Source organism: Canis lupus, chromosome 18, assembly GCF_011100685.1.
Source record: "Canis lupus familiaris isolate Mischka breed German Shepherd chromosome 18, alternate assembly UU_Cfam_GSD_1.0, whole genome shotgun sequence".
In the NCBI taxonomy this organism is placed as follows: Eukaryota; Metazoa; Chordata; class Mammalia; order Carnivora; family Canidae; genus Canis; species Canis lupus.
Genome location: NC_049239.1, coordinates 1,949,566 through 1,964,256, shown reverse-complemented (window position 1 = coordinate 1,964,256; position 14,691 = coordinate 1,949,566). Strand labels below are relative to the sequence as shown.

Sequence of the window (14,691 nt, the reverse complement as noted above, 5' to 3'; positions counted from 1 at the left end):
CGGCGGGACTGGAAGTCAAAACCCTCTAATCACACCTTGGTCTTCTTGGTATCCAGCCCCCATCTTGATTCTAGCTAGGGGCCGGCCAAGAGTCACCCCCCTCTGGAACAGAAGAGCCTCCTGTCACCCACACATTCCAAGGGGTCTCAGAGCTCCGTGTCCAGTGTCACGGACCAAACCGAGATTATATCGGTCTTACGGTATTATACTAGGAAAGCCCCCTGGAATCATACGCCTCTTTTCCAAAATGTGACAAATAGCAAAGCTTCCTGGAACCGAAGACACTCACTCAGGCTGACTACCTGGCATTATCGGAAGGAGCCTGTGGAGATACTCGGGAGAGAAGGAAGAGGTGTTCCCTCGATCATCATAAGGGGAGAAGACATGGAGGGAAGGCAGGTTGGGACCATGACTTCATCCCTGAGCCCCTAGCTCACGGGTCCCATAGACTCAGTACATGAGAAACCACGGATCCTTTCCACGGAAAGCCTGTGTCTGAGAGCGGGGGTGGAGACTGCCTGATGGCCCCTTGATCTAAGGATGGTTTTATTGCTTTTCTGAATCATGTAAATCCCAAGGATCACACATTAGAAATTATTTTGCCTTTTCTTTTTTACTGCATTTGATACCAAGATCTTTTTCCTCTGTACCACTGTGTGGCCTCCTATCACCTCCTATCATGTCATATATAATAGAGAATTCAGAAAGACTGTGAGCACAGGTCGCTTGTGTAAAGGGGATCAATCTGGAGCTACTAGTTTAGAGACCCTTGTGTGTTTCTTCCCTAAGCAGAGATGTGACACGGACCATCGAGGAAGGGAGACGGGGAAAAAACAGAGTGGGCTCACTGGTGGGAGACCACCTGGGTCCAAGAGCATCCAAAATGCAGACCCCGGACCTCACCATCGATGGCAATGGCCCCCGGGTGCCATCTGAGAGAAATCAGGTCACGTGAGGAGGTTTATGGATGGAAGGCTGGGGGGAGGGGACTCAGAGAGGACTTGGTGCCTGTCTTCAAATGTTCACTCCCTTTTGCTTGAAGAGTCTCTCTGCCTCCAAACAGTAGCACCAGGGAGGCAGGTTTTGTTTCAGCGGGGGGAGCTCAAATGACGGGCTGGGAGTGAACAGAATGTGCCTTCTCACAGGGCAGTGAGGGCTCCATCCCTGCAGGCCTTCGGGGAGCTGCACAGGCCCAGGGCCGGCTTGACGGGATGGAAAACCCGACAGCCACTGAACTCCCTCCTGTGTCAGAGACTCGAGAGTCTGAAAACTAGGGAAGCTGGGCCGCCTCGTTGGGGAGCACAGAAATTGGAAGCACTGGCCCAGGACGGCTTCCTCTTCGGTAGCAAGCTCCAGCCGGGGTGCTTACTGGGCTACTCTGCTCCAAATGCCTGTCAGCGATCGACTCCTCAAGAGCCCGGGATGTAGCTCGTAGCTCCAGTGCAGCGGGGCTGGGGTTTGAACCAAGGAAAGCTGACTCTGCAGGCCCGTGTTCTTGATTACGCCACCACCCCGCCCCTAGGCCGTCGGAGTACAATCTAGTGCTTTCCTGGGGTTTTCGGAACATAGCACCATAAACTAGGAGACTTCAGACAATAGAAATTTAGTCTCTTGGGGTGCTGGAGGCCAGGATCCTGAAATGAAGGCAGGGCCACACTGTCCCCCCACAGCCTCCAGGGGAGGGTCCCTCCTCGCCTCTCCAGCTTTGGGTGGCCCCAGGTGCTCCCTGGCTTATGGGCGCATATCATACCCATCTCTGCATCTCCTCTGCACCCCTCTTTCTCATAGCTCATCAGTCACATTGGCTTAAGGCCCACCCAATGCACTGTGGCCTCGTCTTAACTCGACTGCCTCTGCAAAGACCCTATACCCCAAAACCATCACATTCCCTGATACCGGAGGTTGGCACCTCACTTTTGGGAACACGGTTCAATCCACCACCTATGTGGTATCAGATTAGAAGCACCTGCAAGTGCTGACTCAGGCTTGCGGTGACGTTCCAGAAGAAAATGACCAAAGCAGACTGCTCCCCCTTGCTCTGTCTGCCCCATTTCCATTGACCACAGGATCCTCCCCACTGTCCCTGTGACTCGCTCAGCGCGGTGATGAAAGGCTTCTCTGGGACTGGGGATGGCATGCCGGCCCGGTGCACGCCCGTGGGCACAGATACTGCTTGTCACAGAGCCAGGAGCCGCGCCTTGAAGGCAGCGACGATCCAGCCACCCTCCAGCCGAGCCCAGTGTGGATCTGCCTGTTTCATCTGACTCCTGTCCGTCTGCTTCCTGAGCTCCTCAGACCATCCGCTTGCCCCCTCCCGCTCCCCACCCAGCTCCCCCCAGCTCCTCCCAGCTCCCCTACCGCGACAAACACCTCTCCTTTAAACTTGCAGAAAGTCACTTTCCTGGCACACAGGGATGCACGTTCTTCGGGGCCACAGTCTCTCTCTGCTCACAAACAAACGAGATCCCCGAAGTGCGTGCTGGCGTTCGTTTGAGACCATTTATTTGAGACCACGTTCGTCCTATTCATGAATATGGGAATGAGCAGCCCTGTCCCAGAATCCTTCGCACAAAGAGCCAGCACTCCCTTCACTCTGTCTGCTGTAGGTGGAAACCGCTTCTCTTGCAGGTTCAAAAAATCCTGCCCAGAAGCACGAGCACAGGCCATGGTCTTGGGAGGGAGGTTGACCCGCCAGCTCAAGTCTAAGCTCTTCCACGCTACCGGCGCTGAGGTATCAGATAGAGCTCTAACATGTCCCGTTTGTAAAAGATGAAGCCTCCTGATACGGTGGGAGGGTTCGAGTGCCAGTAACCAAGGTCATAGGGCAGTCGGCCCCGCCGGCACTGGAGCTCCTGTGGGACATCTGCGTGGGGCTGGATGCTGCTGACGGTTTACCATTCGTTGTGACCCTCGTACTAACGTAATCCTTGGAGTGGCTCCTGAGTTAGAGGCGTTTATTTCCCTTTCACAGATGAGGAGGCTCCGTTCAGGGAGGGTACTGAAGGGCCTTACACTTCTGCCCATCTCAGGAAGATGGAAACTGCTGGATTGGGAAGAGCTCTTGCTTCAAAGGCACTAAAATGAAGTGGCAATGCTTGTGTGACTTGTTGAAAAACAGCTCTGGAGACCATGAATGTAATTCAGTATTTGAATGAAAACTTCTTACGAGGGTAGGGCAGTGTAAATTCTCCAAACGCTACCGTTAAAACATTAGTGATCAAAGTCACTGGGGCACCTGGGTGGCTCAGCAGTTGAGTATCTGCCTTTGGCTCAGGTGGTGACCCTGGGGTCCAGGGATCGAGTCCTGCATTGGGCTCCCTGCATGGAGCCTGCTTCTCCCTCTGCCTGTGTCTCTGCCTCTTTCTCTGTTTCTCTCATGAATAAACAAATAAAATCTATTTTAAAAAAAAAGTCACCAAAAATTGCCAATTACCCTAACAGCGGTTATTTAAATTTATTGCCAATCACCCTAACAGTATATGGGATTTCTAAATATTCAAGTAGAAAAACAGCTGGTAAACGCACAACTGAATCAGCCCGGAGGCAACAGTTTTCGTTTTATTTTTATTCTCTATATTTTGAGTAATTATGATAATTAGAACATTAGCTAATAAATTATGAACGATTAGAATAAAGAGTCTCTCATTACTATGTAAGCCAAGAAATGAACTATGAGCTGTAATGATCATTGTGATTGCCTGTTTTTGAAAAAATCTATTGTCCAATTTCTTTTATTTCGCGCTCCCTCCCCGTAGTGCAGGCTAACGCAGGCTCAGCAGGCCAAGGAGAGGAACAGGGAGGCTGCTGGGGCTTCCTGGGAAGGGGCTTCTTCCTTTCCCGAGAGGGAAGTACTCAGGTGAAAGGTGTGTCCTGGTTTGGGTCCTTCTGCCTTAACCGGGGCTGCGCGAGGCTGCGTTCCTGGGACTGTGGGGGCTACAGGTGACCAGGCTGGGATGGCATGGAGAGCTGTCCCCGCAGGGCCGCCCTAGGCCTGAGCAGCCCCGGACTGTCTCTAAAGTCAGTGCACCGGTCAGGCCGGTCGCGGCGCGGGGCTAGTCTGTTTCCTGGGCTGAAAGCAGGACCCACTACCCTAAGCTGCGCGGCCGGCCTCCGCAGCGTCCCCCCAAACCCGGTCCAAGGCAATGACGGGGTGCTTTCCAGGCTTCCCTCCAGGAGAGCGTCCCAGGGGGCGCAGGGCGGGGCATGCTGGCCTGGGGACGCCCCGGAGCCCCCGACCCTCGCCACGGGGATCTGCGCGCCTCTCCTGCCTTCACCGCCACCGGCGGCCGCGGAGCAGCTCTGCTGTGGGGGCGGAGGGCGCGGGGGGTGCACGGCCGCGGGCACCGGCCTCCCCTGGCTCCCACCAGCCCCCCGCCCCGCGTCCCCTCCTTAGGGGCCCTGCGCGCGCCGCCCCCTGCACCTGCCCCTGCCCCTGCCCCTGCCCGCCCCTGCCCCGCCCCCCCGGCCGCCGGGCGGAACCGCCTTCCCCGCAGCCTCTCACCTGCGCGCCACCCTCCGCGCCGCCCAGCAGGTATTTCGGGGCGCGCGAACCCGAGGCCCTGGGGTCCCCTCCCGGGCAGCCGTCCTGGCTAGCCACGGGGCGGGCCTGCGTCAGGACCCCCGCCCTCCGCCTCCGCCGCGGCGGACCCCCGCCGCCCCCCGGGACCCCTGTGCCCCCACCTCCGCCCCCGCCCCCGGGAACCCCCGCGCCCCGACCTCCCCACCCTCCCGGCCGGACCCCCGCCCCCCGGGACCTCCCGCGCCCTCTGGAAGCCCCCCGCGCCCCCGACCTCCCCGCCGCCTCCCGGGACCTGCGCCCCCACCCCCGGGACCCCCGCGCCCCACCTCCCCGCCAGGCCGCAGCCCCGTCCCGCGCCCCCGCCCCCTCCCGGCCCTCTGTCCCCGCCTCCCCGCCAAGCCCTGTCCCCCCGCGTGTCCCAATGTCCCGCGCGCTCTCGCCGCGTCGCCCTCGGCCACCAGCCTCCTGAGCCCGGGGCTGACCCCCGCGCGGCCGCGGCCCGGCCCCGCCCCCGCCCCCGCCCAGGCCCCGCCCCCGCCCCGCCCAGGCCCCGCCCCCGGCAGCCCCCGGCCCCGCCCAGGCCCCGCAGGCCCCGCCCCGCGCGTCCCACGCACTCACGCACGGCGCGGGCCCGAGCACGTCGGCAGCGCGCATGCGCACATCGGGCCCCGCGCTTTTCGGAGGCTGCAGGTCGGCAGGGCGGCGGGGTCCGGGCGCGGGGCCGGGCGGGGCGGGGGGCGCCGAGGGCGCAGGGCGGGGCGGGGCGGGGCGGGGCGGCGAGCGGACGGCGGCGCGGGGGCATGCAGGCGGGCTCCGCGGGGCGGGCTGTGCGGGGGCTCCCGGCGCCCGCGGTTTGCGGAGGGCCCCTGGGGCGCGGCGGTCGGTGCTGCCCCGGGGCAGCTGCGGGGGGCACGGGGTCCCAGAGCAGCGCTGCCCCGGAGGCCCCGGCGGTCGGACCAGCCCAGGCTCTCCCGGAAAGCAGGGGACCATCTACACTGCAGACCCGAGAGGCAGTTCCCGTGTGTTCGCGGAGTCAGGCGCAGGGAATGCGGTGGCACCGTGACCGGGGCACGGGACGCCCTCCAGGGGCTGCGGTGACCTCGGGCTGCGGTGACCTCGGGGCTGCGGTGACCTCGGGGCTGCGGTGACCTCGGGCCGCGGTGACCTCGGGCTGCGGTGACCTCGGGGCTGCGGTGACCTCGGGCCGCGGTGACCTCGGGCCGCGGTGACCTCGGGCCGCGGTGACCTCGGGCCGCGGTGCCCTCGGGGCTGCGGCGCCCTCGGGCTGCGGTGACCTCGGGCTCGGGCTGCGGTGACCTCGGGCTGCGGTGCCCTCGGGGCTGCGGTGACCTCGGGCTGCGGTGACCTCGGGCCGCGGTGACCTCGGGCTGCGGTGACCTCGGGCTCGGGCTGCGGTGACCTCGGGGCTGCGGTGACCTCGGGGCTGCGGTGACCTCGGGCCGCGGTGACCTCGGGCCGCGGTGACCTCGGGGCTGCGGTGACCTCGGGCCGCGGTGACCTCGGGCTGCGGTGACCTCGGGCTCGGGCTGCGGTGACCTCGGGGCTGCGGTGACCTCGGGGCTGCGGTGACCTCGGGCCGCGGTGACCTCGGGCCGCGGTGACCTCGGGGCTGCGGTGACCTCGGGCCGCGGTGACCTCGGGCCGCGGTGACCTCGGGGCTGCGGTGACCTCGGGCTGCGGTGACCTCGGGCCGCGGTGCCCTCGGGGCTGCGGTGACCTCCGGCCGTGGTGCCCCGGGGCACAAGGACGCCCTCCGCGGGGCCGCCGGGCAGGTGTTGGGCTGCTGGCGCGCACATGGGGGGGGCAGATGGGGAGGTGCACTTCCAAGGAAACGGTGAAGATGGAAAGGAAAGGAGGGTGTTCTGGGAGCCGCGATGGAGCGCTGAGCGCTGGGGTCCTCCCAGCATCGCGGGGGGAGGGGAGGGAGGAGGAGGAGGAGGCGGGCCTTCCTCCCCATGAGGAAGGTGGTTCCTGCGTTCCAGGTCACCTCCCAGTTCCTCGGTTCCAGGACTGCCCCGCAGAGTCTTAGAAACTAACATGGTGGAGTGGAAAGAAGGGCGAAAGGTTGTCAGAAGTCAGGTGTACTTTTGACTCGTTTATTTTTTATTTGTTTATTTTTAAAATTCACTTATTCATGAGAGACACAGAAGAGGCAGAGACCCAGGCAGAGGGAGAAGCAGGCTCCATGCAGGGAGCCCGAGGTGGGGCTCGATCCCAGGACCTGGGGGTCACATCCTGGGTCGAAGGCGCTGCTAAACCACTGAGCTTCCTGGGCTGCCCCTTTTGACTCATGTAATTCAGCTTTATCACTTAAAGCAAAGGAGAACCTTCCTGGGCCCTTCATTTTTTGTCTCCTTATAGGAGACACGGCTGTATTACGTGTGTATTAAAAGAACTTACGGATTGCTGATTAACAGGCAATTTGGGAGGTAGATTTTATTTTATTTTATTTTATTTTATTTTATTTTATTTTATTTTATTTTATTTTATATTTTATTACTTATTTTAAAATATTTTATTTATTTATTCATGAGAGACACAGAGTGAGAGAGGCAGAGACACAGGCAGAGGGAGAAGCAGGCTCCATGCGGGGAGCCCAATGCAGGACTCGTTCCCGGGATCCCAGGATCACGCCCTGGGCCGAAGGTGACGCTAACCACTGAGCCACCCGGGCTGCCTGGGAGGTAGATCTTAAAGTACACGAGTTCTTGGTTCCTGCAACACTCCTTCATCGCAGTACGCCTAGGAAACTTGGGACGTTTTCTTACGCATCCTTTTGTGGATCGAGAGGTACAGTCCAGACACCCAGCAATATAATCACAATCACCTAAAATTCTGGTAAAATAATTCAACTTAATGTAAGGAAGCTTATAAAAAGAAGTTGAGAGAAGGACCCTAAACTAAAAGCACCTTGGTAGCAGACTGTTGAGACCTAGTGTTTATACTTGAGCAGATTTGTTTTCATGTTTCATTCATAATGACAGTTTCATTTTTTAAAAGATTTTATTTATTCATAAGAGACAAGCAGAGACACAGGCAGAGGGAGAAGCAGGCCCCGTGCGGGGGGCAGGATGCAGGACTCAATCCCAGAACCCTGGGGTCATGCCCTGAGCTGAAGGCAGACGTTCAACCGCTGAGCCACCCAGGTGTCCCAGTTTCACTTTTTAATACTTCATGTGACACTGGAAAATTGTGAAATTGTGGGGCATCCTGTTTTCAGTGCTGCTTGATGAGTAAGCCCTTAAAAACATCACCTGTACGGTGGTCGTTGATGTTCATGATCCCCACCCTGTGGCCTTTGCTGGCAGCGCCCAGGAGGGTCTTGTGCACGCCCGCAGTCTGGATTCTGTGAACGGGCAAGTGTGAGTTCTGGCGCTGCTCTGTGACCTCCGGGGAACTCTCAGCCTTAGTTTGTACGTTTGTGTAACAGGCCTGAGAATGGTACTTTCTGCAGTGTGTTCATGCTCATTGTTTGACTCGATCCTTAACGGTGATTTCTCTCGCTTTACAGATCAAACTGAGGGCCCGGTGCTAGCGGCTTGGCTGACATCATTCGTCTGGTTCTTCTGAGACGGAGCTGAAACCCCAGGCTTGGTGTGTTGCTGATTAATTTGAAACCCTTTCCATCTAAACCTTACGCATGTTTTCCACACGTGCAGGGAAAATGACATAATTAAAACCATTAGCCCCATCACAAAGCGTTACTAATCGAGTCTCTGTCTTGAATGCTTGAACTCGGTGATTATCTAGTCTTTCCCTTAGAAGTGCTCCGTCCTTCCACACGAGAAGTCTAGCACACCTCCCTGCCGACGAGCAGAGGTATGAGAAGCACGCTCACAGTATCGCGTCTTTGTTTTAAACTCTTCTTGCTCCTGATGTTTTCATTTTTGTCGTTTGTCAGAGCACCTCCGGCATGCAGGCTTCCAGCAGCGGGTCCGTGCACTTGAGTGAGTGGCAGAAGAATTACTTTGCAATTACATCTGGCACGTGTACCGCAGGACAGAAGGCGGACGCATACCGGGCACAGATATTACGCATTCAGTATGCATGGGCAAACGCCGAGATGTCCCCGGCCTGCGCCACCAGACTGTTCAGAAGATATGCAGAGAGATATTCTGCAGTTATTGATTCTGACAATGTTGAGACTGGCTTGAATAACTACGCGGAAAGCATTTTAACCTTAGCAAGGTCTCAGCAAACCGACAGTGACAGGTGGCAGTCTGGATTGTCAATAAATAATGTTTTCAAAATGAGTAATGTGCAGGAGATGATGCAAGCCAGCAAGAAATCCAGAGACTCTCTGTTGGCACCTGCTGATGCATCGGTTGTCATCCATCAAGAGGCTGTTGTCCTCGATCCCCCTAAATTGAGTGTGTGTGGGGGTTCTGGGGAGGGCTGCCCATTAACTAACTCAGCGCATGATACCACCAGGACCCTGGACATCCCAGAGGGCAGCCCTCCGAAGTGCCCTCAGAGTGCCCTGCCGCCTGCGCTGCCCAGCACTGGTAAGACCTGTCCCACGTCTGTAACACCGCTGGGTGACTTTGCCACCGCAAAGATCCATGCCACCCCGTTATTTGGAAACGTCCGGAAGCACAGTAACAGCTCTCCGAAAGCCAACGTAGGACTAAATGTGTTCTCGTCTAATCAGTCTTGTTTGCCTTCCGTCTGCGAAGATCCACGAGAGAGGAGAGCTTTTTATGGTTCTGGCACCGTTGATGCCCTTTCTGCCTCAATGGTGAATAAGGCTTTCAGTAAAACGGGAGATAATGGCCAAAGAGAAGAGGGTAGCTTGCCTACTTTTAAAACTGCAAAAGAACAATTATGGGTGGATCAGCAAAAGAAGTACCAGCAAGCCCAGCGAGTATCCGGGTCCTCATACGGCGGCGTGAAGAAGTCTCTGGGAGCCAGCAGGTCCCGAGGGATATTTGGGAAGTTTGTTCCTCCTCTCCCTAAGCAAGATGGGGGAGATCAGAATGGGGGAGTGCAGTATAAGCCATACATCCCGGGACCCGCAGAGCCGGCACATCCTGTTGATGAGCGTCTGAAGAACTTGGAGCCAAAGATGATTGAACTTATCATGAATGAGATCATGGATCACGGCCCGCCAGTCAACTGGGAAGATATCGCAGGAGTAGAATTTGCCAAAGCCACGATAAAGGAGATAGTCGTGTGGCCCATGATGAGGCCAGACATCTTTACTGGCCTACGAGGACCCCCTAAAGGAATTCTGCTCTTTGGGCCCCCCGGGACCGGGAAGACTCTGATTGGCAAGTGCATCGCAAGCCAGTCTGGGGCGACGTTCTTTAGTATCTCCGCTTCTTCTTTGACTTCTAAATGGGTGGGTGAGGGGGAGAAAATGGTCCGTGCACTGTTTGCTGTGGCAAGGTGTCAGCAGCCAGCTGTCATATTCATTGATGAAATCGATTCCCTATTGTCTCAACGAGGAGATGGCGAGCATGAATCTTCTAGAAGGATAAAAACCGAATTCCTAGTTCAGTTAGATGGAGCAACCACGTCCTCTGAAGATCGTATTCTAGTGGTGGGAGCGACCAATCGGCCCCAAGAAATTGATGAGGCCGCCCGGAGAAGGCTGGTGAAAAGGCTTTATATTCCCCTCCCGGAAGCTTCGGCCAGGAGACAGATCGTGATTAACCTGATGTCCAAGGAGCAGTGCTGCCTCAGTGAGGAGGAAATCGCGCTGGTTGTACGTCAGTCCGACGGGTTCTCGGGAGCCGACATGACACAGCTTTGCAGAGAGGCGTCTCTCGGGCCTATTCGCAGCCTGCAGACTGCTGACATCGCCACCATAGCTCCCGAGCAAGTTCGACCAATAGCTTATGTTGACTTTGAGAACGCCTTGAGAACCGTGCGGCCTAGTGTGTCTCCTAAAGACTTAGAGCTTTACGAGAACTGGAACAGGACTTTTGGTTGTGGGAAGTAAAGGGACAAATGGGACACTTGGAATTTAGACATGGCATCTTTGGGATGCAGCCTCTCCTGCTTTTTTAGCCTGGGAAACTGGGAATTCATTAGTCTTGCTTTGAGTGTCTATTCTGAATTCTACACCTCAAATAAAATAGCATAACAGGAGCTCAGATTTTACAGTTGATTGACTTAGCCTGTGTTAATGGAAGCTTTAGTGTTTGTCCAGATGTTCCCTGATTGCGAGCCTCTTCGTACAAAATGTGAAGGAACAAACCGTTTCTTTGGTTTCAAAGCGGCCTTTCTTTTCAAGATGTACAATACGATGAATAGTGAGCTCAGATTGAAACCAGAAAATCTGTGTGTGTGAGGTGGCATCTGATGGGCACGTGTCTTCCGTTGAAGACAAGGTGTCTCCTGAAGCCCACGTAACCCTTTGTGTTGGCCGGTGTCGTGGTTTATGTGGGACGCAGCTTTGCTCACTGCTGTTGAGTAGGTCTCCGATCTCCCCAGACCCTGGGATCAAAGTGCCAGTGTTTTGTTCTGGTTTGTGACCGCTTACAGCTTTCTTCCATCACCTCTGTGTTCAGAAGTAGCCGGCACAATCTAATAATCAGAGACGTAGCCGCAGAATCAGAAGGTGAAGAATGCCGTGTTTTTGCAGGGAGTAGTGATGTTGGAAATTAATATTTTATTTGACCATACTTCACAGCCCGTGGCATCGGTCTCTCAAAAATAAACGTTTTCAGATTTTTATAATGGACCAGTTTATTTTATAAGGTAATGGATGTCCATTGTAGAAATATTGGGGAATAGAAATGAACAGCAAGAAGAGAGTAAAAGCCACGGTCATCCCACCACTTTGGGGAACACAGAGGCGTTTCTTCCAGGGGTTTTTGCACAGGACCAAGGCTGCACTGCATTCCTCTTTGTAGCCTGCGTTTTTCTTTCTGTCCTCATCACTTTCCTTGTGACCGTGCTCTTTGACAACATCTTCCCTTAGGATCCCGTCGTGCAGATGGATTATAATTAGCCAGTCCTCTCCTGGGAGCATTTAGCACATTTAGCATGTTGTTCAGCTTTTGTTCATTGTACACAAAAACACGTTGAATGCCTTAGTGATTGTTTAAGAAAATAAATACACATTTCTTGAGTAAAATTCTTGCATTAAAGATCATGCACAATTTTTGTTTTTGTTTTTTTTTTCATGCACAGTTTTAAGGCCTTTGGCCTGAATTGTCCCCTGGCAAAGTCGAGCGCGTATGGAATTCCCATCACGCTGAGCCACGGGGCTGGTTTATCGTGTCAGCATGGGCCGTTCATTCATTCGAACAGTACCAAGTCCAGACGGCGGTCCAGGTGCTGAGAGCAGGGCGGTGAACAGCACAGCTGGGTCTTCCATAGGTGACATTCAAAGCCTAAGGTTTTCTCTTGACTGTGCTATCGGAGACCAGGAATTTGATACTTTTAATAGGGGAGTTTAGACTGTTGTTTTAATTTTTATTCTTGGCTCGCCTTTTTTTTTTTTTTTTTTTTTTGTGCTCCTTTAAAAGCTTTGTTTATACAACTGTCCTTTTTTTAAAAAAAAAAAAGATTTTATTTATTTATTCATGATAGATATAGAGAGGCAGAGACACAGGCAGAGGGAGAAGCAGGCTCCATGCAGGGAGCCCGATGTGGGACTCGATCCCGGGCTCCAGGATCATGCCCTGGGCCGAAGGCAGGTGCCAAACCGCCGAGCCATCCAGGGATCCCCACAACTGTCCATTTTTCCCTTTGAAACATGTCATTGTCTTATCAGAATTTGGATGTTAAACTTCTTGTCTCTAGTTTTTTAGTCAAATCTTAAAATCATAAAGCATTTCACACATTCTTTGTGTCATTTCATTTCTGCATAAAGAGCATTTCTACAGGAGGCCTTGGATTCCTAGGTATTGCCGCCCCGGAATTTCTGCGATTGCTTCCCCGACACTAGCTCTCTTCCACGTCACGCACGCCTTGCCTGCTGCGGTCACGGCAGCTGACCAGATCGTCAGCAATTGCCCGGGAGCTGTTTGTGTCTTACCCTGTAGCTTGGGCTCCATGGTTACTGAGGGTTTTTTTCTGGGCAGCTGCTCCTTCCGGCCCCAACACCCCGCTCTGTGGGTCACCAGCCTCAGGGCCACATCCCCGTGGGGGAATTCAGTTTATGTCCAAGAGGAAATACCCAGTGGCTCCGCTCAGCTCTTGGGTCAGGCCGAGCCACATCTCTCGGGCTGTGAACTCGCTTTCCCGGAGCTCGGTCTGTGCTGTTCAAGTGGGAATCCGATCCTGAAGCAAGGGGACGGAGGGTGTGTTGAAGCTGGAACGGCAGTTGGAGCTGGGGAGTCACCTTGTGGTTGTTTCTGCCTTCTGCTGCGTGGAAGCCGCCTTTCTCTTGGCTTTCTGCCATTCGGAGTAGGTTTCTGAGGCCTTTGGGTATAGAAACTTCCAGAAACTGGACGAAGTTGCTTTGTATGTGCACATGATGATTAGATACAAAAATCTGGGATTGAATTCTCTCCTGAGCGTTTTGTTGGGGCTGTACTGTCTGCATCCCTAGGGAAGTGGGCTTTCACCTGGCTTGTGTCTTTGGGGGATCCATTCCTTCATGGAAACACGTACTTCATACCGATGCAGGGACCTTGCCTGTGTATTCATGCCTAAAGGTGTTGGTAGGAATGCAGTATTTAGGATCTCCAACATCAGTCCTTTCAAAGTGTTTGCATCCTACATCCAATTTCATTTGATGCGTATTCGGGAGCTTGTGTTCTAGTCTGCAGTCTTCTCCCATTTTGAAATTCTAATGCATTTTCTCAGTTCTAAACTCTGGTAAAGTCCGCCTCCACGCTCACCCTGCACGAGGGGCGTCCTGGTGAGGCGCCTGGGCTTTGGAGCCCGGCGGGCCCGCGGTCGGAGTCGGGCTCCAGGGGCCATGGACGTGTTCAGCCTCGCTTCTCACACGAGGATGTCCGCGCCCGCCTCCTGGAGAGCGAGGGTGAGAGGCCTGGTTCAGGATGGCTTGGACGCCTCGACGTCCTGCTGCCTCGACTGCCATCGTTGCTCTGAGGGATTGTTCTCCCTGCAGCTGCTTTATGTGGCTGTGTGCTCCAGCTGGTTCTGTTTAATATTTGTGACGCTTGTCTTCCATCACAGGGCCTGTGTCATCTAAGCTTATGCAGGAAGTCTAATTAAAAGGAGTATCTTTTAGTTTTGTTTGTCTTCAGAACATTTTAATAGATCCCAGATTATGCTTTTCCACTCATTCCTCCTCATGTCTTATTCATTGGTCTCCAGAATCACTCCCCAGTGTTTTCAAGGGACATTTTGAAACCCACCCCCGGAGATCTGATCGGAAGACAATTCTCTCCAGCTCCATGGCAAAAGGGCAGGTCAGACAAGGGCAATTTTTGTTTTAAGTTTTTATTTAAATTCTTAGATTCCAGTAGTTAAGATGCAGTGTGCTATTTGTCTCGGGTGTACAAGATAGTGATCCAGTATTTCCCTGCAACCGCCTGTGCTGGTCATGACAGGTGCATCCCTGAGTCCCCGTCACCTGCTCCCCCCCCATCCCCTCCCCCTCCCGTCTGGTGACCAGCAGTGTGTAGGGAAGAGTCTCTTCCTTGGTTTGTCTCTCTCTCTCTTGAAGATACATTTTTTTAAAAAAGATTTTATTTATTCATGAGAGACGCAGAGAGAGAGAGAGAGAGAGGCAGAGACACAGGCAGAGGGAGAAGCAGGCTCCATGCAGGGAGCCCGACGGGGGACTTGATCCTGGGTCTTCAGGGTCATGCCCTGGGCGGAAGGCAGATGCTCAACCGCTGAGCCCCCCAGGGATCCCAAAGATACATTTTTTAACTCCACAGATTCCCAGATTTTGACCTCAAATCTGGAGTTGGTGGTGAGCAGGCCAGTGGGACAGATAGCTATTTAAAGTCTGCCCCAGCTGTCTGGCCGAAGGAGGGTATTTTAGGAGAATAGATGAGTCACCACTTCTAACCCTAGTCCTTAAACTTATCCATGGGCTTTATAAAACAGCGGTGACTGAGTGTGCACCATTTGTGATCCGCCCTCGGGCGAAGTCTTTCTTCCCTCTAAGAGTCTGAATGCTGTATTAGATAATCCTTAAGACACACTCAGATTTGCTATTCTGCTACCCGTTACCAAGTATTTATCAATCAGACAAGTGCTTACAGAGCACCAGGTGC

At 54.7% G+C, this 14,691-nt stretch overlaps 2 protein-coding genes across 9 annotated transcripts; one reads left to right on the top strand and one right to left on the bottom strand.

The window, feature by feature from the left end:
• Positions 1-2,717: 2,717 nt before the first annotated feature.
• Positions 2,718-6,336, bottom strand: LOC119877223 (basic salivary proline-rich protein 1-like). Its single transcript, XM_038562529.1, has 3 exons — positions 5,302-6,336; positions 5,138-5,203; positions 2,718-2,852 (listed from the first exon to the last, which is right to left on the bottom strand). The coding sequence occupies exons 1-3, from the start codon at positions 6,334-6,336 to the stop codon at positions 2,718-2,720; spliced, it is 1,236 nt and encodes a 411-aa protein (XP_038418457.1).
• FIGNL1 (fidgetin like 1) lies at positions 4,511-11,219 on the top strand. Of its 8 annotated transcripts, none has more exons than XM_038562601.1 (4): positions 5,161-5,209; positions 8,052-8,134; positions 8,303-8,359; positions 8,442-11,219. In XM_038562601.1, the coding sequence occupies exon 4, from the start codon at positions 8,454-8,456 to the stop codon at positions 10,482-10,484; it is 2,031 nt and encodes a 676-aa protein (XP_038418529.1). In that variant the 5' UTR covers positions 5,161-5,209; positions 8,052-8,134; positions 8,303-8,359; positions 8,442-8,453; the 3' UTR covers positions 10,485-11,219. The 8 variants fall into 8 exon arrangements, with proteins under 8 accessions (XP_038418525.1, XP_038418524.1, XP_038418529.1 ...); XM_038562600.1 differs by having other exon boundaries at positions 5,172-5,209; positions 8,291-8,359; XM_038562595.1 differs by lacking the exons at positions 5,161-5,209; positions 8,303-8,359 and adding exons at positions 6,452-6,969; positions 7,083-7,330.
• The last annotated feature ends 3,472 nt before the right edge of the window (positions 11,220-14,691 follow it).